Genomic DNA, 24,084 nt, shown 5'->3' with positions numbered 1-24,084 from the left:
TGACCCCCCTCCCTGTGCCCCTTCCCCTGCCCTGCTCAGACCCAGAGGGCTGGAGGATGATATTAAACAGTATGAGCAGGATCTGGCTAAAAAGCTGTACCAGTCAAGACAGAGGGCATCTCAGGCCCACAACATGAGCCCTGACCCAGCGGCCAGCGAACACAGGTCTGCCCCAGCTCTCTGCATGCTCACTAGGAGGGTTTTGCAAACACTTATTCATCAGTTAACCTGTAACCAACATCGTGTTCTGAACCAGCTTTTTCTTTACGCTTTGTATTCCTCCATAACTTCAAAACATGATCGCAGGTAAAGCTAAGAAAAACTAAGTGTGTGGACAGACAGTAAATATAAAAACTAAACAAACTACAGATGACTTCTAAATTGTTATTTTTGGTACAAAAATAAAAAATACTGAGTGTTTTTACCAATGTTTATCCTTATAAATTAATTTGTCGAACTCTCATTTTTTGGGAATTCGACAGTTACTAGGCTTTACCAATTTTAATATCGAAAAGTAGCAAGCGTAATTATAAAATAAAAAACTATTAAGTCAGTGTTAAATGTGCCTTCAGGAGAAAGAGATTTGAAGTATTGATTACAGCTAACCTTCATGTAATAGATGTATGTAGATTGCTGGATGCATAGTTTATTGTTGTTATTGCTGTTATCAGTTGAAATACAAGCAAGTGGAATGTGAAGTACTCAATTTGCTGGGCTGGAGACAAGAACATAGTTGTGCATTCTGTATGGTCTTGATCAAAATGATTTACTAATCAATCAAGTTTTGTAATAATAGGCTCTTCAGGTCTGGGGCTTGAAGACACTTGTAACACACAGTCTCTGTGATGCACGTTGTGTGGCAGCATGGAGACAGGGCTGCTTTGGGAAGGATGTTTCCCCAAAACACAGAAATGTTCAAGAATTTTGACTGCTTGTTAGATATGTAGTTCTTGGCAATTACACATGCGCTGTGTGCCCTTGTGTGCTGTGGCTGACCTGAATTCACCCCTCACCCCCCACCCCCCTCTTCTCTTCTCTCTGCAGGATGAAGTCCCTAGAGCAGGATGCTCTGAAGGCTCAGATGGTCATCGCCAAGTCCAAGGAGGGGAAGAAGAGGAACACTCTGGAGCAGCTGGCAGAGTCCCCGTCCCCGGCCCCCACACCCTCCCCCACACAGCTTGAAGGTTGGTCACGCCAGTCACCCATCTGCTGTGTCCCGTACTACAGCTTTTCATCAGCTTCTACATCCAATACAGTGCCTTTGCAAGAGAGTAGGACAATTGCATTACTGAAGCCAGTGCCTGTTCTGTGTGGTTAACAGGTTGTGTGTAATAAATAAAAAAAACACAGGTTGACAATGTAACTCTTCTGAGCATTTATTTGTGTTAATGAGAAATCGTATTGGTCAGGTCTGTGTAACATGCCCATTATTTGTAACAAAATAACAATCTGTCGTCTCTTTTCTTTACTCTCCTTTCTAGATTACAGCCCCAGGAGTGTGACATCACCAGGGAGATTGGTAAGGATCCTGGCCTCTTGCTTATGGTTTCTCAATGTGAGGATCTCATGTATTTATAAGTACATGAGGATACAGATCTAAGTGTGCAGTCGCAGATTGACTCACTAGTTTATAGTCTGGTATCTAAGGCTGTTCTTAACCTTTAAATAATAGGTTATACTCTATCTTTTAGATTGTGTGAATCAGCGTAATACAGTAAAATGTATTGAGGATCCAAGAGCTGTAAATAGATACAAACCTTTTTTTACCAAAGAAAAAAGAAGCCTACATGATAATACCATTATAAAACTAGATAGATATTAATAGCACCAGGTGTGGTGTTACTGACCTGCCAGAGCTAGTAAAAATAACTTTTTAAACCTAATACACTATTCTATATTGTCTAGAATGTCAAGTACAGTGAAGTGCTTTCCTTTCATTGATTTTCATATTAAACTAACCATCATTTTCTCCACATTATCACTAATTCTGACAGCAGAGCTCCCCCCCCCCCCAATATTCCTTTGCAGTTCACGGTCACACTGTTGACTTTACACAACTATACATATTACTGAAAAAAACAGTTAGCAGGAATAGTTCTTGAGTATTCTTTGTTTTTCACCAGATTTCTAGCTGAAGCTTAAAGTAGGTGAGAGCACAGCGGAGCTCAGCTGCATGGTTTTGTTTTGGACACTTTGTCTTTTTCTACCAGATGAGACTTTCACATGTGGAAAAATTCAGTTAAATTAAATCTTGAGATCCATTGAATGTCTGGATTTACAGTTCCTGTCATACCAGACATTAATAAAAGTTTGGAGTGAACCAAGTGCTGCTGTGTTAGTACAAACTCACTGTACACAATATTGCACTGTTTAATATCATGCACTTTGGAATAAAGCTAATACATCCTGGACTTGCTTGTCACCTATAATTAATGCTTCTGATATTCAGTTGTAACCTCTAAAAAACAAACACCCAATAGCAAAAAACAAAAAAAATTAAATTGTTGTATAGCCAATAAACAGCGGAAAACACTGGAAAAACTGTGGAAATGGTTACACCATTCACGTTGATCGCTCCTTTCCTATTAAAATAAAAACATCAATAAATAAATATGTAAATAAACCTACTACAAAAAAAAATAGTGCAGCTGGGCAATGTCCCTCCTTCCTGACTTGTATCTATCATTGATTCGTTCTGAATACTTTAAACCCACCCCAACTACTGAGTGGCAGCAAATTCCTAAATTTCTATTGGAGATTCCGCTTGCGAGATTTAAAATGAGATTACGATTAGGAATGGAGGCGTCTTCATGGGATTTAAAGCTGTATTACAGTTAAGATACAGAGGATTTAAAACAGAATTGCAAATTGTGGTGAAACGTAATAAGATGCCTCCACACAAGACCCCCAGAAGAATGTGCCCATGATCATAAAGATTTAATTGTGGAAGACCCCAAAGGAAAGGTACAACTTAAGTGTGCAAGTACTGTCTGGTTACTACTATACATATTGTGACAGAAAAAAAAGCCCAAACATTTTGGAAAGTAGCCGAAAACAATAATTTCATACAGTATATAAAAACTATAAAAATATTTTTTTAAAAATTAATAAAAACAGAAAAACAAGCCCTACCTATAATATACAGAAACCCTACAGGAGAGTTCTTAACTGATTATTAGTCATCCGGATTTAAGGACATACACATACAGTGAAAAATCAAGCAGATAATTGGTAAATATATTTTTACACTTTAATAAAATCAGTTGTGACAGGATGTCTTCAACAGTTTTTCATGTTGGATCATGAAGCTTTGGGTAGAAAGATTTTGTTTCATTTTTAAACATTTTCTTTTCAGTACAAAATATCACACAAAACAAAAAAAAAACTGCTTTTAGATTGGAGTGGTGTTGCTCCGAGTCCTGGCTCCAGAGGACCCAGCCCTGCTGTTCCCCTCTGCAGAGCAGCACCATTTCTCCAGGAGATTCTCCTCTCACTCCTCTTTACTGTCCCATTCTAGTCCCAGACAGAAAAGAAGTTTGACTACCGACAGTTTGCAGCTATTCCTTCTTCCAAACCTGTATACGACATCCAGGTATCACTTGCATGCACAGCTCCAAGCCCTCAACACCCCCCACCCTCCACGCTGCCTTACTAACTGCTGGGTCGAGTCCTAAAACCTGTCAGGGGAGCTCGGACTATTGCCAGCTGGGGTATCCCACCAGGAATCATCTAGAAAGTTTTCCAGAACTGTTGGCCAGTGTGTAGGGAACAATGTGGCTGTCCGTCCGTTAGAACTCTAGTCCTCAATGTTAGAAGGTAGACAATAGGTGCAGTATGCCTTCATAGTCTATATGTACTTTACAAGTCCAGAAAGGTGAAATGTGTTACAAGTCCAGAAAGGTGAACAAAATGTTATTTTCCACACAAAACTATTGTTGAAGAACAGGAAGAGATTAGGTACCAGAAAGCAGCCCATTTTAAGCTAATAACCTACAACTTTTTTGTATTTGATAGGTCTGCATAACCTCAATTAATGTTAAATATATAAAATGAGCTTGGTGCTGCTTATAAGAGGTAAGAAATAGATTTTAAAACCTCACTCCTTTTAACTGCAGAGAGGAGTGAACAGACTGAATTCATGAGCTGAAGAGACTATATTAGAGACAAACCAGGTGCGAAGGTGTGTGCAGTACTGGCTTGCACCATACAGTAGATGGCGAAGAGGGATTTTATAGGTGGCAGACTTTTTGGACCTTTAGTACAATAACAAGTTTGGCAGGGTTAGACACTGTGTGACCAAGTGGCTGGATTTACTAGTCTGATCTCATAACCCAGTGGCCCGGATTCCTGTGTTGGTATAAAACTCAATAACAGGCATTAAAAATGTCTCTTCTTGCTCACCTTACTGAACTCCACCCCTTGCTGGATACAAATCTATGTTATTGAGTCCTGGGCTGTTTTTCAATCTTGCCTTACCACTGGGCCCAGTTCACTAACCAATCGCCTGCCTGATAACTGCACCCCACCCAATATGATTGTGAAGGGGGGTTTTGAGAAGCTGCGGAAGAAATGTGATTGAAACTGAGCTGTTCACAAACTGTATGTGAAAGTGTTTGTCTTCCTAAAGCTGTCTTCATCGGAGAGAGCTGTAAAGAACATTTTACATGTATGCATTTATATATACATTTGAAAAGTATAGGCCATTCCACATTGAAAGGCCGCGAAATCACACTGTCTGACCTATACATGGTATTGTACCATTTGAACATGCAGGTTTATCATGCAGTCATTGGACCAAGGACCACTTGGATAATTCTGGTTGAAATATGTCGCCATTTGGTGGATCCTTTACTGAAGAATGTATATATAAATATATCTGTGTGTATGTATAACACATACAAGCAATCTGTTGAGCAGTATTCTCCAACCTTTCTGTACCTAAATTCAAGCAGCAACCCAGGCCAGTTTCATATTTCTCATGAGAGCAGTAAAGCTGTCCCCTAGCTGCTGCTCTGATACCCCCACACAGCACCTTCTCACTGGGCAGACTGGAGAGTGCTGCTTCAGGGATTTATAATTGAGTTCTGGGAAGGCTGGTGAGGAAAGGGACCTGTTGCATGCACATAACCTTGGCTTTGGGCTCCTTGTGCACAAGTTAAACAGTGGCATTCAGACGGTCTGAAGCAGGCTCGCCCCCCTCCCCTTTGTCTTTGTGGTAGTTGAGTCTCTGCTATGTGCAGTCTGCATGTGGTGGCGGGGTGCCATGCATGGCCTAGCTCTGGTGCATGTGAGCCAGGTGGTGGAAGACTGGTTGTGGTGCGTTCAGAGAAACCGAGAGACCACTGAACCAACTCGCCAGAGACTCCACTGTGGATAGCATTAGGAACAAAGTAGTTCCAGATAATGGGGTCTGTTCAGTTGATCTAAAGACAAGTGGATCTGACTCGTCCAGGTGGGCAGATGTCCGTTATTGCAGGTTTACAGTGTTTAAAGGCGGCTGGATTTAGATCCGCCGCTGTTTCGATCATTGGTGTAGACCAGTGTGTCTGTCCAAAGGGTTAAATGGGACTTGCGTATTGATTCTATATCGTTATTTACTGTTCTCATTTATTAATGTCTAGGTCTATTTATTTATTTATTTATTTGTTTATTTATTTATTTATATGTATGAATATACTTTTTTTAAATTACATTAGAGCCCAGAAAGGGAACCCAGATTCAGATTGGTTGTTGGGACAGCACACAGGATCTGTCCATGTGCCTCTATCCCCCCAGGGGATATAAGTGATGGGATGGGGTGGAGGGAAGGGAAAGCCCATTTTCAGCTCAGCCACTGTGTCGCTGTTTGGCGTTAGTCTGTTTGACCACATTATGTTGCTATCCTAACCAAAATTAGAACAGTCTAGATTCAGGATGAAATCCATTACTGCTAGGCAAAAAAAAAAAAGGAAGAAGTGAAACCACTGCTTTTTTCAAATGGCTACAGTCATGCTTAACAGTCATAATTGTATGATGGTTTATTTTGGTAATAAAACCTTAAAATCTCAAAAATCAGTTGGTATCCAGTTCTTTTGCAAAGTTTTCATGCAATTATGAACTGAGAATTGTTTGACATGTGGGTATCCAACTTCTAGTTTGCCTGCTCCATGGTTTCCTTTAGTCAGAGCAGGTTCTGTCAGTATGAATTGCAGAGATGGTTCAGGGTTGACGGTTTTTACTGTTATAACTTAAGTGCTTCCTTGCTGTTTCTGAGCTCTGTTCTTCTCTTGCAGTCCCCTGACTTGACAGATGATATACAGTACATGGATGACACTACCAACAGTGCGGGTGAGTCATTGTGTTACTGCGTTCACTGTGCACAAGACCGGAGGAGAACTGTACTTTTGAAAAGTGTTTGGTTTGTAAACCTTTTGGGTTTATTTTATTCTGTGCATATTTTAAGGGCCAAATCGCTGTCTGAGAGCAATACCTTTGTGCCAAACAAAGTACTGCTTTTGAGATTTATACATGAAAATTACACCTTATTCAGAGTATTGGACACAGCTCAGCTTGCAAGTACGTTTTTAGTAGATCAAACATTTCTGAAAATCTATTTGAAGTTCCTGCTGGGCTGTGGTTTGCTGAGTGATAAACACCCTCCAGCAGTGCCGTGATAGCTGCTGTTTTAGCCACTTAATGAAACTTTCTTTAACTCAAGGTGACCAGGACTTGCCCTGATTTCAGTGTCTTAAACCTGTGATAAATGAGTCTTATTTACTGTTTTAAGTTGACTAATGACATCCTAATTTTTATAATTCAGGTGGATTCCTGTGATAAACCGCACTGAAACATTGGTAGGATTTGACTGCTTTGTGGTTCAGTGGTGATGATGATGTCTTCCATTTCTCTTTGCTTTTCTACATCTTGAGCTCTCTGCTTCCAGCATGATGAAGTTCCACAGGGGAAGGGAGGATGTGGAGGGCTCAAGTGTGATTTTAAACAGCATATGTCACTTTGTATTGAGGGTTTAGTTGCAGCCTTTAGGTTTACTGGCAAAAACAGTTTAACAGATTGTGTTTTCAAAAATAAACGCTGCCTCCAGATGCAAAGAGCTATTTTGCAGCTTCTTCTGGGTTCATAGGCTGTACTAATCAACTTTTGTGTGAATGTGTGATGCATTCTATGGACCTCCTGGGAAAGGCTCCTTTAAAAAACATTAAAAGATAGTGTTTTACAACAGTGCAGTTCAGGTTCAGTTCCCCTCCTCACTACTAAGCATTTGAAAAGTTAGAGGGCTCAGTCACCATCCTTTGCCTCTCAAGAGCTACATTCATTTTTGGTTTTGTTTTAATAACTAGAACTAGAATCCAGCTAGCTTGTTGAAGTCTAGTAGTTTTGGTTTAATTTTCCCAGGATGTTGATGGTATTTGCATTTCTATAAAATGTATTTTTAAAATGAGTGTTGTCAACAGACTAATTCCCTATACTGGCAAGGCTTTCCGCAGTTGTAATACATTTTCTTAGAGATGATCAATACAGAGATGCGTTGGTTTTGTCAGATACTTGCGATGTGATGTCATTGCATTGACCTTGGGTAAACAGGAAAACAGCCATAAGTGCTGGAGGTTGCACAGGACAAGGACATCACACCAAGAGCATCTCTCAAAAAAAATTATGGGGAGCAAGAAGCGCATTCTGAACAGTGCCATTCTTAGTCTGCTGGAGAGTTTTGTGATGCCACTGTGTCAAATAACACAATGCATGGGATTGTAGTGACAGGGAGGACTATTTTCTTATTACATGGGGTGGGTGGCCTAGAAATAACAGGTAGAGAGCTGAGTCATGTTTGGTCAATTGCAACAAACCTGTAGGTTTAGTACGGGGCTGCGTTCTAAGTTGTGGACTAGCTAATACGATACGATCTCAGAATCATCCCCAGCGGTGTACTAACTTGGTATCAATTGCAATGAAAAAAGATGGGGGAAAAGGTGGGGACTAGCTGATCCTCGCTTTAGTACAGAGCTCAAAATCTGAGTAACTGGTTCCAGCTAATTTATTGTTATTTTTCGTTACAAGGTCAAATTTATTTATTTATTTAAGAAACCAAACGTCTTAATTATTGTTTTAATTAATTTTTTGAACTTGAAGAAAATGGAAATGTATTTATGCACTAAACTAAATATTAAAGCTGAATTACATTAGAATATTTCCCCATTTTCTTAAAACAAATTCACATGCATAATCTAATTATGATTTCAAATAATTTTATATAATTTTGTGGCTATGAATAGTTCAGTTTCATAAGTTATCGATACATCTTGGGATTTTTCATATTTGTTCTAGTTAGTACAATACCACAAGTCTTTAGTCTACAGAAATTGCTAGACTAATTTATTATTGTGTTTTAGTATCCTCTAGAGCAGGGCTTCTAGCTAGTTTTCATTCCAACCAAGCTCTCAATTATTTAAATAGACCCTGAATTGAACTGATAATTTGCTTAATTAGACCTTTTTACTTGTTTTCAGCTCTTGAACAGTTGCAGTTTTCAAGTTTAGGTATAACATTTGATAATTAACTTGAGCTGCAGATATTTAACACTAGAAGGACCGAAGATATACTCATACCTAGAAGCCCCACAGCAGTCTCTCACGGCTGTATTCAAAACACTGTAAATAGTATAACGAAAGGAGAAACAGCTGGATGTAATTTTTTTTTTTTTTGAGTACGTTGCATAAACATCTGAAAAATCAAAGCATATTATAGATACATTTATTTTACAAATCAAAACAAGAAAATGTAAATAAGTAAACATTTGAATAAACATACATATTTCTAAAACTGAAATGATAGCAATACATTTTTTACTTTTACAGCAATCTTTATTATCAGATGCGCAAAAGCAACTGAACAACATAGATAAACTTAGAAGGAAACATTTTACAGAAACGCACGGCTTAAGAAGTTATAAAAAAAAAAAAAGTCTTTCTTTTTTTGACAAAATGGTATTCCTTTACCTTGAGTCTAAGGCTGTTCACAATCAATACAGATATTGTGCTTCTCCGCAGGGTACAGCTGTCCGAAGCTTTATTTTTATTGCACTTGCCAACCTGGCATTGGCGGCTCTCAGCAGGGTTGCCAGCCTCAGCTGTGGGTGCACACCTGGCAGTCTCCCTCTGTTCCAAATGCTTCTCGTGAAGTTCCTGTGCTTCCTGTAAAATATATTCTGGTATTTATTTTCGCTAGTCCCGGTGCTAATTGACTGACCAAAACAGCACAGCTGACAAGCAGGTGCCAGCCTTTGAAAAAGCCTATTGAAAAACAATAGACTGTCAGTCATTCACTCTGGCAGAGAGTAGAGACAAATCTAATTACAGCTAAACACACTGCGGACTAGTAATAAAAATAATAAAATAGAATACCATTCTGCATAATCACAATTGTTTTTTGTGTGGCCGTCAATGTGACTGCTCCCGGGGCTTTTAGGAATAATGTAATATATCTCCTTTTACTTCTGCGTTCCATGCTTTGAGAATATTTAACACATACGGACAGAAACGTACATGAACATGCAGCCCCATATGTGTTACACAATGGGAGAAAACTACATTTTAAATCCAAAAACTGCCAAAATGACTGCTGCGGGGCTTCTAGTGTTAAGAGCTGAAAACAGGCAAAAAGGTTTAAGCAAATTTATTAGTTCGATTAAGGGTACAGTTAAGTAATTGACAGCTCAGTTGGAATGAAAAACAGCAGGCATAGGGGGTCCCTAGGACCGAGTTTGAGAAGCCCTGCTCTAGAGGGCAACAGCAGTTACTTTGAGTTTGTTGCAATTGACAAATAATATGTAGCTGGGGACTATCTTGAGCTGTTTGGTTCGTTGCAATTGGTATTAACTTGCGTACTGGTTTAGTACCGTCCTCCGTACAAACCACAGGATCATACCCAGTTAGTACGCGCCTTTTGGTTTGTTGCAATTGACCCAGAGTGATCGAGTGGTGTGGATTGTCTTGATCCAGTGTGGTTAACTGTCCGTTTTTAGTTGCACTCCATGGATTTCTCATTTCTGTTCTTCTCTCCAATCTCTCACAGCGCACCGTGGGGAGGAGGAGGAGGCTGAAGGCTATGTCTCCCTACCCACCACCACAGCACTGGAAGAAATGGCTCTCTACAGCAACAAGCGCAAACTACGGCACGGTCGTCGGAGCCTGGAGACAGCTGTCCCCACGTAGTGCAGCTCTAGAGCTCTGTAAACACACACACACACACACACACACACACACACACATGCATACATACATGCAGGCACACATACATACACAGCAAGCACTGTTTCCCTGATACACAGTGCCCTCTGCAGGGAGGGACCTACCATGAACGCATGGACCTTGGGCCGCAGACTTTAATAGCTAGAAGGTGTAGGGGGGCTAGCTTGTATATACCAGGCCACAAAACAACTTTTCAGTTTGCGTTTTAGAAGCTGAATTATTTTACGCAAGAACTAATTTTTGTTCAGTTTTTTGTTTTAACTAGTGTTTTGTTTTTGTTTTTTTAATCACTTTGTGGAAGAAAATGATAGTTCTGGGGGAAAATAAATAAATATAATTCTCATTGATTTGGTTGTAAAATTAGTGGGGTTGGGAAGGAGGTGTGAAGCTTTCTGGGTTAATTTGAGTGTAAATACGAGTGTCGCTTAGACTACCTATTGCGATAAGGGGAAAGTCATTTCTCTGCTACCTTCACTGCTTTGCACCCTGCTGTGTTAACCGCTTGAGGTTTCTTTAAAAATTACTATCATCTGACATTGTAACCCTATTGGTTTTTAATTGAAAAGGGTTAGCATTTTTCAGTGTAATTTATTATTAGATAATGTATTTTAGATTCTTGTACAAATGTTCAGAATTGTAGGTACACAGTACAGTAAGGGCTTGACACAATAAACCAAGGTGGTGTACTACAACTAGCTGCTGTTAACAATTAAAAGCCAGAATAAACACATTTTTAAATACGTGCCATGCACAAGATAGACCCAGTAATAATAATTATTATGAGATAGATAGATAGATATATTTTTTTTTTTTTTTTTTTTTTTTTTTTTTTTTTTTTTTTTTTTAAGTATGTGGCCAAGCAGATTTGCAGGAGGTAATATAAATCAGTGTGTTTAGGAAGTCTTTAGGTGCTAAGGTTGCATTCCCTAAAACCTGATTTTTTTTTTTTTTTGGGACCTCAACCTTTGTAAAGTTTAGAAACTGTACTGTTAGTGTAAAGGCTTGGGTACAGCATTTCCAGGCTTTCAGTACATGCTGGGGTTTTTGGTTTGCAGTTTACTTTTAGGCACACACACACACATTGCTATAGGGGACTTCCCACTTGTAACTGCCTATTTATACTTGGAAGTGGACTAAATTAGAACTCTCTTGTTACTACTTTGGGGAAGTTGTCCCTGTTGAGAATAGTTTCAAAATGGGCAAGGATTTTCAGTTTGTGTCATACATTCCTATTCTACCAGGGAGCATTGAGCTTAATGTAAGACCAGTCTCTTAGACACATGTACTTTGCAGACATACAGTAGACTCATATACAGATACACAGGGTATACCAAAGCTGTTAAAAATGAAAACAATTTTAAAGCATTTTAAGCAGAACTGTATTTCAAAACACCCTGCCTATCTATTGTACCTTTTATTCAAGGACCACTTTTGAAATGTATTTAAACAAACAAAACAAAACTTTTTTTATAATCAAAACATTATTCCCTTGATTTCTTACTTTGATTGGCGAGTGAAGGTAGCAGACGTTTTCAAGTCGTAGACTTTTCTCTGTTTAGTGTGAATAATGTACAGATATTAAAGAAAGAAAGAAAAACTGAGCTGACCACCGTGGAAATCTAACAGCCTTCAACATTGGCAGAGTTACTGGATACTTTTTGTAGACTGGTTGTCTGTAGACAGGAAATTAGCTTGTATTGTCGGTGTCGTCCCCAAGATTTTTAATCATTTTTTTAATATGGTTTGAGGAATAGGAAATTCATCATTAATCCTACTGTTTATCAAATGCAGATGGTTCTAGCAAGAAACACACCACCAACTTTTAATTTTGATTTACTAATTTTAACTTTTAACTTTTTTAAATCTTTATTTACTTTTTTTTCTCTAAATGCAGTTTTGTTTGGGATCTAATCTGTGAGTTGATTTGGGTTAGGTAACACTCTATGGTTTTCCTGGCAACTGGGAATCGCTACATTTTTACATGAGACATTGCATAGATTTTTATTTCTTTTTTTTTTTTTTTTTTTTTTTTTTTTTTTTTGTTGGGGAGTTCCAAAAGTGGGGAGGGGGGATGTTTGATCATCCAAGACTGTAACTAGTGAATTTGTACAACCAAAGAAGTCTATTTTGTGGTTCAGGAATAATAAAGTTTACTTTTCATTTTACAAACTGATCTTGCGTCCAGCTTTAGTTTTTTCTAACCCCCCCCCACACACACACACAAACACACACACACATACACACTGAAGAGAATCCATGGCACTGTATTGCTCCGAATGATTGCAAACACCATAAAACAGAAGAGACAAAAAAATAAATACATGTTGAAGCTACTTCCTTACTTTTTAGTAACTGGAGAATGTATGTAAATGGAGCCATCACATTTGAAAATTGAAATGTAAGGAGCACCAAGGCAAAGGCTCTTCTGCTCAACAGTAAATCCCATTTTATTTGCATCAGATTGCTCTTTTAATTTTAGTATTTGTCTGTTGGTGCAAGCGATGCTGTGACAGTGCACATTTGAGGACGTGAGACATATAGGGCTTTGAAATAAAGTTTTTGTCCGGTAAAATAATCTTGTATTCATAATACAATTTTGTAATTTTAAGGGATGTTAATACCACCACCATTTAATAAGTAACCATGAACTGCAATTCCCCACCCCCATTTATTTATGCATTTATTTATATTTTGGGGGGTGGGATTGCTCTCAATTTGGGTTTCACCTAGGAGGAGATGAGACTAGACGGGGGTTTGTTCTTCATTTGAGGGATGATGACTCCGGCTCTCTTTCTCTGTGGCTGGGCCTGAGACATAGCTCTGAAGTAGTGTTTCTGGAAGGGGAAATAAACATAAAATCTGAATTACTACAACTGTAGCTCCAGCTCCTGAATGAGTGCACCCACCTGAAATTGTAAAAAAAAAAAAAAAAAAAAAAAAAAATTAGGGATGGGCACCAATATCAATAGCAATAAAAATTTCCATATCGCAATATCGTGGAATAAAAAAACAAACAAACATGTACGCTCGCAGAGACTGCTAAAAATACAAGCGCAATATAATCAAGTTTATTTTCTATTGATATACAACAAACCCTATACATACCAATCATGATCAGTCTCGTAGACAAACACCACACACTAAAGTATTGCTAACCATTGCACCAAGTGACGTCATGTTTCTGGCAAACGAGCGGTTTATTTGAAATCCTGTTTACATCTTTTCCTTTGCTGTATTGAATGGTTTTAAAACAGTTTTATGCTCAGCATCAGCACTGTACAAATCAACAGTTTTAATTCATTTTCCGTGCACGAAGAGATAAGATTATTGGCTAAAAAATATTCCAAGAGATAAATTCACACCAACAAAACACTAAAGTGTGTGTGTCTAATATAATATGATGCCATGGTATCACACATTTATTTCTCTTTTAAATCTAATGTCTTTGTGATGTCATTCACTATGGAGCTAATGATGTAACTATTTACTGTTCCTTTCTATTTAAACTCTGGGCACCACAAACATTAGGCCATCAATGGTGTGTCTGTTCCTTGTAAAGTGCTTAACTATTGGTTAATTTTCTTTTTTATTTCTTATCTATGATAAGTGGTTCTGTATTTTTATATAATGATGTACCTGTCTCTTCTACATATTTATTACATTTTGTGCAAACTATACCATATACAAGGTTGCTATCCTTACATGATGGATTTCTTAAGACTGAATATTTTCTTTATTTGCGATTTGAATTATCTTTACCAATATAGTTGCACACTTTACAAGTGCTTTCACAGGTTGCAGTGCCTCTTAATGTATATATGACCCCCTTTTTTTTTTTTTTTTACTGTGGACTAAAATGTCAGCTAAATTTGCATCCCTTCTAAAAGCTACAATCGGTGCTTTCAGAAATATTTTTTAAATTTTTTTCTGAATTATGAAGTATACGTAAATGCTTCCAAATTATTTTTGAAATGTTGGGTAATAATTTAGAATATGTAATTATGGTACTCTCATAACCCTCTATTCTCTTTTCTTATAATCAAGTAGTTCATTCCTATTGAATTTGTCAACATTTCTCAATTCTGTTTCAATAATTTGTTCTATTAATATCAGTTAATGTCTGTATATGCTTGTTATTGCAATTGTGTTATTATATTTCTGTGTTTTGGAATACTTGGATATTAACGATATCCAAATACGTGCATGATATCGATATACAGTTTACATATCGTTGTCCATCCCTAGTGAAAACAAAAACCACAAACTGCTTAGCATCACTAAGGTTACAGCTAATTAGGACACAGCATTCGGGAGCAGAGGACAGATAGAAATAAGGTGGGAGACAGACTTTGGACAGATGGTAGGTAACATTTCTTTACACAGAGTGGTGTTAATACGGAAAAGGTTACCTAGCCCATGTTGTTGACACTGAATCAATGGAATCCTTTAAAAATGTATTACTATGACGAAGCATTTAGATCAACCAACTACTGGGACCCAGGTGAGCACTGGGGATCAAATGGCCTCTCTTGTAAATGTTCTTGTTTATATTAAGCAGTGATGTAACCTTCATAAATCCATTACTAGTATAGTATGCAAAGGGAACTGTCATGTAAGTTGGTGTAGTCTTTCAAACCTGTAGGTTAATATAGAAGCTGTTAATTGCCTATACTTAAGATTTTAACTTTTCTCTATTGGGTCCACTTGGCCTTAATCAGTGTGTCCTTGTAATGCACCCAACAGGCCATGTGACCCCTGGAGACTTAAAATGTGGAACCACTTGCTATTGTATCTGTAGGTTAACTGTACACCGATGAGAAGGTTCTAGTGGAAACGTTTGTCTGCTCGACTTAGTTTTACCTTGCAAATGTTGATTTGTTTTTTAAAGTTGAAAATGGATAAACTGTACACAAGGATTCTTCTTGGAGCCATATTCAGAAACAACCCTTGAGCGTTAATGTTTTCCCAGTATTAAAAACAATATTTTAAGGAAGCACCAACAATTCAGTGTTTGTTGATACGTAACATGGCACCTTCCAAAAGGTACTGGGGTGTGTTTCAAGGGAGGTTAACCCATTGAGTCATTATCATTTCACATAATAAGTGCAGAGAGATAGGTCTAGGAATGACTCATTCTAAATGTGGATTGAGGTACTCCTCAACCCCTTTGTACATAATTCTGGCATTGTTGAAATAAGCCATCAAGTGCAAGTGCAGCACTGTTGGGTGAATTCTAAAGGTTTACTTAAGCATACTGCAGGGATCACATATTGCATAATGTGATCAACCTTATTTGCATCTCTAATTCATGGTGACTAGACAGATGCTAATAAAGTGGTTGGGCAGTGCATGCCTGTAATAACCCACCCGCTGCTGAGTCCTCATGTGTGCGTTGTAGAAGGAGATGGAGCCTGGGCTGCTGCTCAGTAACTCCTGGTGAAGCCGCTCAAATCTCTCCTGCTCATCCTCCTCCTGTTTGTACATGTGGACAAAGTAGAAAAGGGTTAAAACTGTGGAAACGGGATGGAGTATGGAACGCAAAGATTTAACAGCCTGCTTTGTCAAAATTATGTCTGTTGAGTGTCATTAACTCAACTATTGTGCTAATATGTATTTCCTCTCTTACAATCCCCAGAATCTGACACTCACTACAAACTTATTATCACAATTTACATTTCATGCATTTAAAACTGCACCACCACTACTACTGTATAGCCCGCTTGCCGGGGCAAATGAGATTCAAAAGAAGCACTTACTAAGGCCAAGACTCTGTTGAGGGGCATCATTCCTGGTCTGATTGACCCTCTGTCTCTCAGCGCATTCTGCACCTCTTCTGGAATCAGGTATGATTCGTTGTACCAGCTTTCAAATTCTACAGATACAACCAGCAATAAGCACTGCTTTGATTAAAATAATCTCAATAGCACAAATGAAAAGCATGCACTTGTGAACACATCAGGAATGCAGGTTCATAAATGTGAAATGTCTAACTGAATATTGTATTAACAAAATATATTTTTTAAATGTTTGGGATTCCTATTGTAGTTCTTCAAACATCAATATTTAAGACACATAATAATACAGTTATATGGGCATGAAGGCATTAGTTGGCAACTTTCAGTAGCACAAAAATGAGCTATCCAACGGCAGGTTGAGTCGTTGACCTTGAAATTACTTCTGGAGCACTGAAAAATCAAAAGGTTAGATGACCACAATATGGCAGCCACATTATGGCATACACCTAGCATACAGGCCTTATATAACCCTGAAAAAATGAAGGCACTACCAGAGATACCGGCTTTTGACAGTGGAGGCAGCAGCTTTCCAAATAAATGTCAGTAGAGGGTATATCAAATTGAATTTAACCCAAGGAGTAACTGAATACAGCCGTGTACCAAGAATGAAGGCGATATCTCAAAGAACTTTATCATCGGGAAACCAAAAAAAATCACATGGCCCTAAAATGTGAGCCATCTTAGTTCACAGGTCAAAGTGAACGGTATTGTTGCAGGGCTTGAAATTAACATGCGGCAACTGCTGCAATGCCCCTCAAAAGGTATGTCTCTTCATGGCCATTATGGCCACAGAGCCCTTTCCGCTACAGCAACTAGTATACGTCTGTATTTGAAGGTGTTTGGATACAAACAACAACACGACTAGGTGATTTGTGTGGTTAAATCGCATCAGCGGGGAAAACGACAAACAAAGAACACGACCCTTTCAAGCACGTGGATTTCTACCGTTCATAATAATAATGCCATCTCAGAAAAAATGAATTTAATGAAATTACAAGAATCTAAAATCAAAATCAAATTTAAAATCCAAAAATGCACTGCACAGCCCTCCCTACACATGATCCTAAATCTCATCTTCTAATCCATGGTACCTTTTTACATTTACAGCATGCATGTAAAATTCATTTTACCTGAGCATAAGCAATATTAATAGTTTCTTCTGCATGTGAATCCCTCCTTATTGTCTTGCTGTGTTTAATTTCTTAAATGTTCCTTTGATGCATCATGATATCAATAATTTTCTATTGTTATAGAAATAGAATGCAGTGTAATCCTGTGTTATTGATTTATAATCATTACATATGCAGATAAGTACAATTATAAAATGGCTTGGGTAATTAAATGCTGTGATTGGCTAAAGAAGATCACATGATCATGCAGTAAGATTTGTATTATGCAATGCTAGGGGTGAATCACCTCCTGAAGATCAATCAATTTCATTAAATTATGTTTCTTTAAAATCTCAAAATCTCTGTGTCTTTGGCCACGGCGATCATTCCTATAAAGCCCTGAACTGCAGAACTGAAAATCGGTCTAGAGATCGCTTGCGATTAATCTTGACAACGAAGGGGCAGCATGTGACCAAAAAAACACTAGGTTCATATTTTAAAAAATGTGGTGTAAAAAGTTAAACACATTAAGTAATGCAGACACCAGTGTGCATTATAATGCAGTGAGCAGCTTTGTTTCGGTTGAGTGACATTCTGCATGGCTGCCTCACTGACCATCTAAGAAACTGGAGAAGTTAAACCCGTGTTAGGAGACGCAGGCAGCGCATTTGAAGGAATAAATATGCAGAATGTGATTATTGTGTTAGGTGAAACAGTGATTTTAAATGTCAACTTTACTTACCAAAGTAATTTTGTGAGTGTTCTGATTTAACTCATTAACACTATTTTTAATTAAAGTTGTTGCTGCAGAAAATATATTTCTCTGCAGATTTTAGGAAATTTTACTGCAGATTTCCATGGAGACTTACTACTGTTGAACAAAAATGGTCCTGTGGATTTGCTATAACAGCCCATGTCTGGCTTCAGCACAGGGAACGGGTTTGAATCTAGGCTACTGGTTGACAAAAAAAAACAGCATTTTCTGAATAGACAGCATTTTCTGAATAAATAAACCATTAAGTTAAACTGTGTTGTTTCTTTGTGACCAATAATTAGCTTTATATCTGAATCATAAGCAAAATTACACAACATCCTACACTTTGGCCCTGACTTAAGTTTAGTGGCCTTGGTGCCCTCTACAAATGTAGTGAACTGAATGTAATTTTGTCCTTTTTGTTGCCAATTGAGAGCCCTGCTGTTATATTTTGCCTCCCATGACACTGAAAATATGAAGTTGAATGCCAAAATGGTTTATGACATATTAGCATTACTAGGTGCAGCTGTACGCTTGCAAATCCATACAACCTCCCCTAACAGGGATGCTTAATAATGATAATACCTGTCAGAAGCCTGCTCCTGCACTGTTCCACCAAGCGCTGGCAGTACTGGTCCTCAGCCTTGGTGTTGCGCAGCTCATCATAGTTGGAGCGATAGCTGGCTTTCAACTCTTTCAGCTTCATGATGAGATCAAACTCCTCCTCATCGATCACAGTCTCTCCATCCTCGTTAACGTACTCTCCTGCAGAGGGATCAGGATATCAGCAGGGCAATCCCAAGACTGCTCCCCTCTGCTGTTTTCCAACAGCCCCACACAAGATATGTTCATTCACTTTACAGTATAAATGCACAAATAGAAGTAAAATGCAGTTATTTTGTTTTTATACATAAACCCCATGTGCTTATCTCATATTTAAGCTCACTACGATTACATAAGCACATGCCACTATTGGCAGAATGATATGGTAGTAAGTGTGACCTGGAATTTCTGGCTATTATAAAACAGATAGAGCATTGTTACAATGCATGTCCCCACGTTCAGTTTGTGAGTGGTCCCAGAGACTGACTTACCCTGCAGCTGCCGGTCTTGTTTCTTGGCCAGCAAGGCCTGCTTGGTGCTGTCAATCTCCTCCTTGGTGTAGTTGATGATGTCCATGAGCTCTTTGACTTTCTTCCTCTTCTCCAGGAGAATCGACTTGTTCTCCTTCAGGATGCGGTTTATCTCACTCCCACGCTCCAATTTGAAATCCTCGAAGGCTTCTGACTTGGGCGGAGGGGAACTGCAGAATATGAAAAAAACACAAATTGAGATCTGCCACTGGGCAGGCACATGGTAATTTTACAGCTTCACAGGACACTGCTGTCGCACAACTAGGCTTTGGTCTGTCTAAATATGTTTCGTGGGAAGCCTCTGCTATCAGCTTGTTTCTTATGCACCATGACTTGTTTATACTGAGAATAGTGACTGTTTTGAATGTTTTTGAGTTGAATGATATTTTTTCATAGAATATGGCAAGAATTGGTGTATTTGTGTTTTTTACTTGGGGCGGCTGTGGTCGTCCTTGCATGCCGACTCTGAGCGATGAGACTCAATGCTGCGCACGTCATGCTCCTTCTGCTCCTTGCTTTCCAGGTCCTTCATTGAGGAGACAAGCTGGTACATCTTCGACAGAGAGCCCATCTCAACTTCCTTCCCATCTCCTGGGCTCACCAGCCCATCCTTCCTACCAGGGCTGTAGAGAGACCACAACAGCAGCTCAAGTCACTTTCAAGAGATTTGTTTTATGGTATCTGGTTTTGACATACAACATTACTGTTATTACTCCTGTAATGTTTTGAGTCTATTTGGCCAAACAGAGGTTTCCACTTAGCATTTGAGCAATTTTTTTTACAGTATTTCATGTTTGGTGTTTCCAAGGACTGATTATGTACACAAACCTTATATATATATATATATATATAGACACGCACACAATATGAGAAACCAATCATTTCATAATACAAAGAGAAACTAAGTAAAATCACTAAAGACATAAAAGCTAGGATTTCTCACCTGATAATTTCCTTGCCCTTCTTCATTTTTGCCTTCTTTGCAGATACTATGGAGGAGACACCGTGTTTACCCGCTGAAGGGGCGACCCCGATCCCAAACCCTTGCCCGTCCACTTCTCCAACCATGTCGACTGGATGTCCTGCCTGGAACACATTTGAAAGGAGTCGTGGTGGTCTCAACGCAAACCCTGGAGGAGGGCGTGTTTCAGCATGCTAGGTCACAGCTGTGTCCAACCAAGGCATGACACAAGCTGAGGTCAGAGAAATACACACCTCAGATTATATGGTTCTCCTGGATCACCATTAACTGCACTGGCTCTTCTAGCCCTACAAAACAACACTTATTCCTAAACCCCCTCCCCTGCTGTCGGATGGTCCAGAGTATTGTCAAGCAACAGTGAGATGCCCACCTTCACAGCCGCTGCAATGGCAGCACTGTCGCTCCTGTCAATTAGAGTGTACTTCTGACGGATCTTGGCCTCAATCTCCTGCTCCTGTTGTCTGAAGAAAAAAACACTCCTAAAGACTTTGCAGGCCTGTCATTGCCTTTCTGTTTATTGCAAATTCTACACAGGGTGAAAATGTTGTCCCATATTTTTTTAAAAATAGGACATGTTTTACATCAACAGGACAATGATTACTTTTAATACAATTGACTAAAAGCTGAGCACTACATTTTCAATAGTTTAAGGCTTTTCATGCTTTCATACATCACAAGTGATAGTTACAGCCAGGTTTTAAACCAATCTGCATTTAAACATTTTTTTTTTTTTTTTTTTTATGGATAGGTGAAATTCCCTCTAAACATGGTATTCCAGATCTGATGCTTTTTGAATTAGAACACAGGTTTTCAGAACCAGGTATCAACATTCACTAAGAGCACGTCAATGCATTTTTATAGAACAGTAGTACAGTACTTACTGTAAAACTACCTTGAACTGGGCAAACACCTCCTGAATCTGTCTGATGTTAACAATCTGAAATCAGAAACACAACTCTAGAAATAAATAAAACTCCAGAACCACACTGCGTTGTTTTGTAGTATTGACACAAAACAAATGTACAGTTTGCACAACAGATCCACTGAGATTAAACATAACTTATTAATTACACTGAGGGGTACTTGCAGGTAAATTGCCTACTCCATAGCAAATGTACGAGGTGTGCATTGCACAGCACCAGTAGTATGATGTAGACATTGCTTGGCCATTATGTTTACCTATATTGGTTCTTGGTTTAATGTCTCATGTAAAAAAAAAAAAAAATTTCCTGTATTATTTAGTTTTCAAATGGTATCGCAAGTATGTTATCAAAATAACATATTATTTTTTTGAAGGTCAGAGGTCGTGTTTTTTTTTTTTTTTTGCATCATCAATGCTGGTGCTCATGTAGAAATTCTGGTAAAGTACAAAAGACTCCTTATTTTCTTTGTTGGTGTGCCATGTAACATAGATTTGGAGGTTGAATAGTAAATACCAAGCAGTCATATAAATACTGCCAGCTATAGCTTGAAGCCTAAGTTTGACCTCGGTAGAATGTCACCTCTGTCAGATGCTGCCATACACAGGGCTTGAAATTAACACCAGCCATGCGGCAATTTCTGTGGGTACCCTTATCAATTGCCGCAACGACCCTCAAAATGTATGTTTATTCACAGCCATTATGGCCACAGTGTTCTTTCAGCTACAACAACTGGAGAGACGCCTGTAATAGGAAATGTTTGCATCCAAATAGTAACGTAATTCCGCGGTTTTCATGGTTAAGTCACATCAATTCCATACACAACACTTGTGTCAGTATTTCTGAATGCACTATGGCATATCATGTTTTAAACTAAAGCGCAAGGACCGATAACAATCTGATCAAACTCAAATGCCTGGAAGACCAGAGGCGCTGTATTAACACCAGCAGAATACGGTAACTCCAGCTTTCAAATCCCTAAAACCACCCCCTAGCTACGCCACTGGTATTATTAAGTTAAACTAGTTTTCTTTCTGGGGTCAATAATTAGCTTTATATATGAATCCTTTGGCCTTGACTTAAGTTTAGTGGCCTTGGTGCCCTCTACAAATGTACTGAACTGAATGTCATTTTGGCCTTGTCCTTTTTGTTGCCAATTTAAAGCCCTGCAAACATTCATTAATTTATTTTATTCCACACATAGCAACATGGTTCAGTGACATCATAGTTAGGTATACAGTAACCGTAACCGTGGAGTTAGAATAGGTCAACATAATGGGTTTCACCCCAGCTGGATGAAAATGATCTAGCTTAGAATGTTACAATTGTCAGATTGTATCTAGATGCCCGTGCACCAGTAATACGATGTAAATATTGTCCTTACTTCAATCTCATCTGTAGTTCCCTCCAAGTACCTGTGGACCTGAAAGTTAATATCAGCAATCTGGGTATCGCTCATGGTGTCGTATGACACTTGGCTGCGGTTAGCCTGCAGTTAAATAAAACGAAACAAAAAAGAAGAAAAAAACTTAAATACTTTATGTAGCAGACTTTTGTTATCTTGCATAGCACTTCCATAGTACCTACTGTATCACTTGCTATACAATACATTTACAAACCAGGTACCTGCATTGTGAAACAATTCAGATACCTGAAACCCACATTTGCAGTATAGTGTACATTATACTGTATACCTGCTGAATCAGTCTAAAATCTCTTTCACCAGTAGTACAGAAAGTCATTAAAATGAAAGTAAGTCCAATCCAATTTACAATTAGAATTTTCATTAATTCGGGTGTTGTAGGTACTGTACTGTTAACATATGACCCTTTTTATGCACATTTACAGTACAGTAAGCTATAAAACATTTGTGTTTGTTTAAGTTTGTTTTCATTATTATGAGGGTGCCAACAGCTAATCAACACTATATCAGCATTGTCAATGCTTGGCAGAGGCACCTGTACAGCAGTTCTAGCTCCAGTGATGTCATTTGAAAGTGTATTAGTGGATTGATCCCTCACCAGTGAATCATGGATGGCCAGTTCGTCCTTCAGTTGCCTAATCTCCATCTCAAGCTTCTTTACCTGAAGCTGAAGAACAAAATAAAAATGAACATAGTGAACGACTGGACTGTTATTTCTGCTGGTGTTTTCCACCAAAGCCGATTTAATGACCACCTTATTAGCATCACTAAAGACAATGAAAATCATAGTGGAATGTGGCTGGCAAAAGTAGAGATTTTTTCATTTTAAGGGTGGCCATATTAACATAAGCTAATGTTTTGATAATTTTAATAGCACCCAATGTGGGTTACATTTTTAGTAACTGTTTCTTTTTTAGCAACTTCTGAGAATGTTATTAGGTACTTGCTTAGCTATTGTGACATGGCTGTGCAATGTTCTGGAGTTTTGGGATTGAATCCCACTTGAGAAAAATGGCTAGGAATGAATGACAAAGGTTGTATGTGCTGAAGTTCACTGCTAAAATTTGAGGAAAACTTTCCAGAGGGTTTGTACCTTCCTTTTCACTACACTTTAATAATAATCTCTATTTTTATATAGCACCTTTCATAGTGGACCACCATCACAAAGCGCTTTACAACATACGAGACTAGGGTGTGTGAACTATGCATCAGTTGCAGAGTCACTTACAACAGCGTCTCACCCGAAAGACAGAGCACAAGGAGGTTAAGTGACTTGCTCAAGGTAACACAATGAGTTAGTGGCTGAGCTAGGACCGGGTACCTCCTGGTTACAAGCACGTTTCTTTAACCACACAGTAGCCATTAGTAAAAACTGAAAAACCCAAACCAAATTTGAGTACATTTTGACTGATTTTGTCCCTCTTTACCGACACACAACAAATAGTGCCGAAGTTTTTACGTCTATTAATAGCGTTTGTTAATACTGTTTATGGCTGTAAAATAATTCTGACCGTCACAAACAGGCTTTTCAAGTTCAAATTGTTTTAAAAAAAAAAAAAGCACAGACAGGACTGTCACTTCAGAAATTACATTGTTTTAATACAGCTACTCGTCTCAGGTAAGCTTGGCCTCTAACCTACCATGATATAGCTACTATTTTTCTGGCTTGCAAGTTCGATTGCTAGAAATATCAAGCACACAATAGTGTGTATACTGCATGATTA

At 38.5% G+C, this 24,084-nt stretch overlaps 2 protein-coding genes across 7 annotated transcripts in view; one reads left to right on the top strand and one right to left on the bottom strand.

The window, feature by feature from the left end:
- The window catches only part of scrib (scribble planar cell polarity protein), a 137,569-nt gene extending 125,156 nt beyond the window's left edge, over positions 1-12,413 (top strand). For all 4 annotated transcript variants that reach the window (XM_041247630.1, XM_041247631.1, XM_041247629.1 and 1 more), the window contains 6 exons: positions 40-165; positions 1,045-1,184; positions 1,482-1,519; positions 3,518-3,592; positions 6,273-6,327; positions 10,069-12,413. In XM_041247630.1, coding sequence (XP_041103564.1) covers positions 40-165; positions 1,045-1,184; positions 1,482-1,519; positions 3,518-3,592; positions 6,273-6,327; positions 10,069-10,208 — 574 coding nt within the window. In that variant the 3' untranslated portion in view covers positions 10,209-12,413. The remainder of the gene's footprint in view (positions 1-39; positions 166-1,044; positions 1,185-1,481; positions 1,520-3,517; positions 3,593-6,272; positions 6,328-10,068) is intronic.
- Positions 10,609-24,084, bottom strand: part of kif9 (kinesin family member 9) — a 24,626-nt gene continuing 11,150 nt past the window's right edge. For all 3 annotated transcript variants that reach the window (XM_041247632.1, XM_041247633.1, XM_041247634.1), the window contains exons 11-21: positions 22,959-23,027; positions 22,322-22,426; positions 20,899-20,954; positions 20,388-20,478; positions 19,979-20,121; positions 19,467-19,658; positions 18,997-19,205; positions 18,488-18,667; positions 16,001-16,116; positions 15,612-15,716; positions 10,609-13,078 (exon numbers count right to left, since the gene is read on the bottom strand). In XM_041247632.1, coding sequence (XP_041103566.1) covers positions 12,971-13,078; positions 15,612-15,716; positions 16,001-16,116; positions 18,488-18,667; positions 18,997-19,205; positions 19,467-19,658; positions 19,979-20,121; positions 20,388-20,478; positions 20,899-20,954; positions 22,322-22,426; positions 22,959-23,027 — 1,374 coding nt within the window. In that variant the 3' untranslated portion in view covers positions 10,609-12,970. The remainder of the gene's footprint in view (positions 13,079-15,611; positions 15,717-16,000; positions 16,117-18,487; positions 18,668-18,996; positions 19,206-19,466; positions 19,659-19,978; positions 20,122-20,387; positions 20,479-20,898; positions 20,955-22,321; positions 22,427-22,958; positions 23,028-24,084) is intronic.

This window comes from Polyodon spathula, chromosome 4, assembly GCF_017654505.1.
Source record: "Polyodon spathula isolate WHYD16114869_AA chromosome 4, ASM1765450v1, whole genome shotgun sequence".
Classification (NCBI taxonomy): domain Eukaryota; kingdom Metazoa; phylum Chordata; class Actinopteri; order Acipenseriformes; family Polyodontidae; genus Polyodon; species Polyodon spathula.
This window is presented reverse-complemented; position numbering and strand designations above follow the sequence as displayed.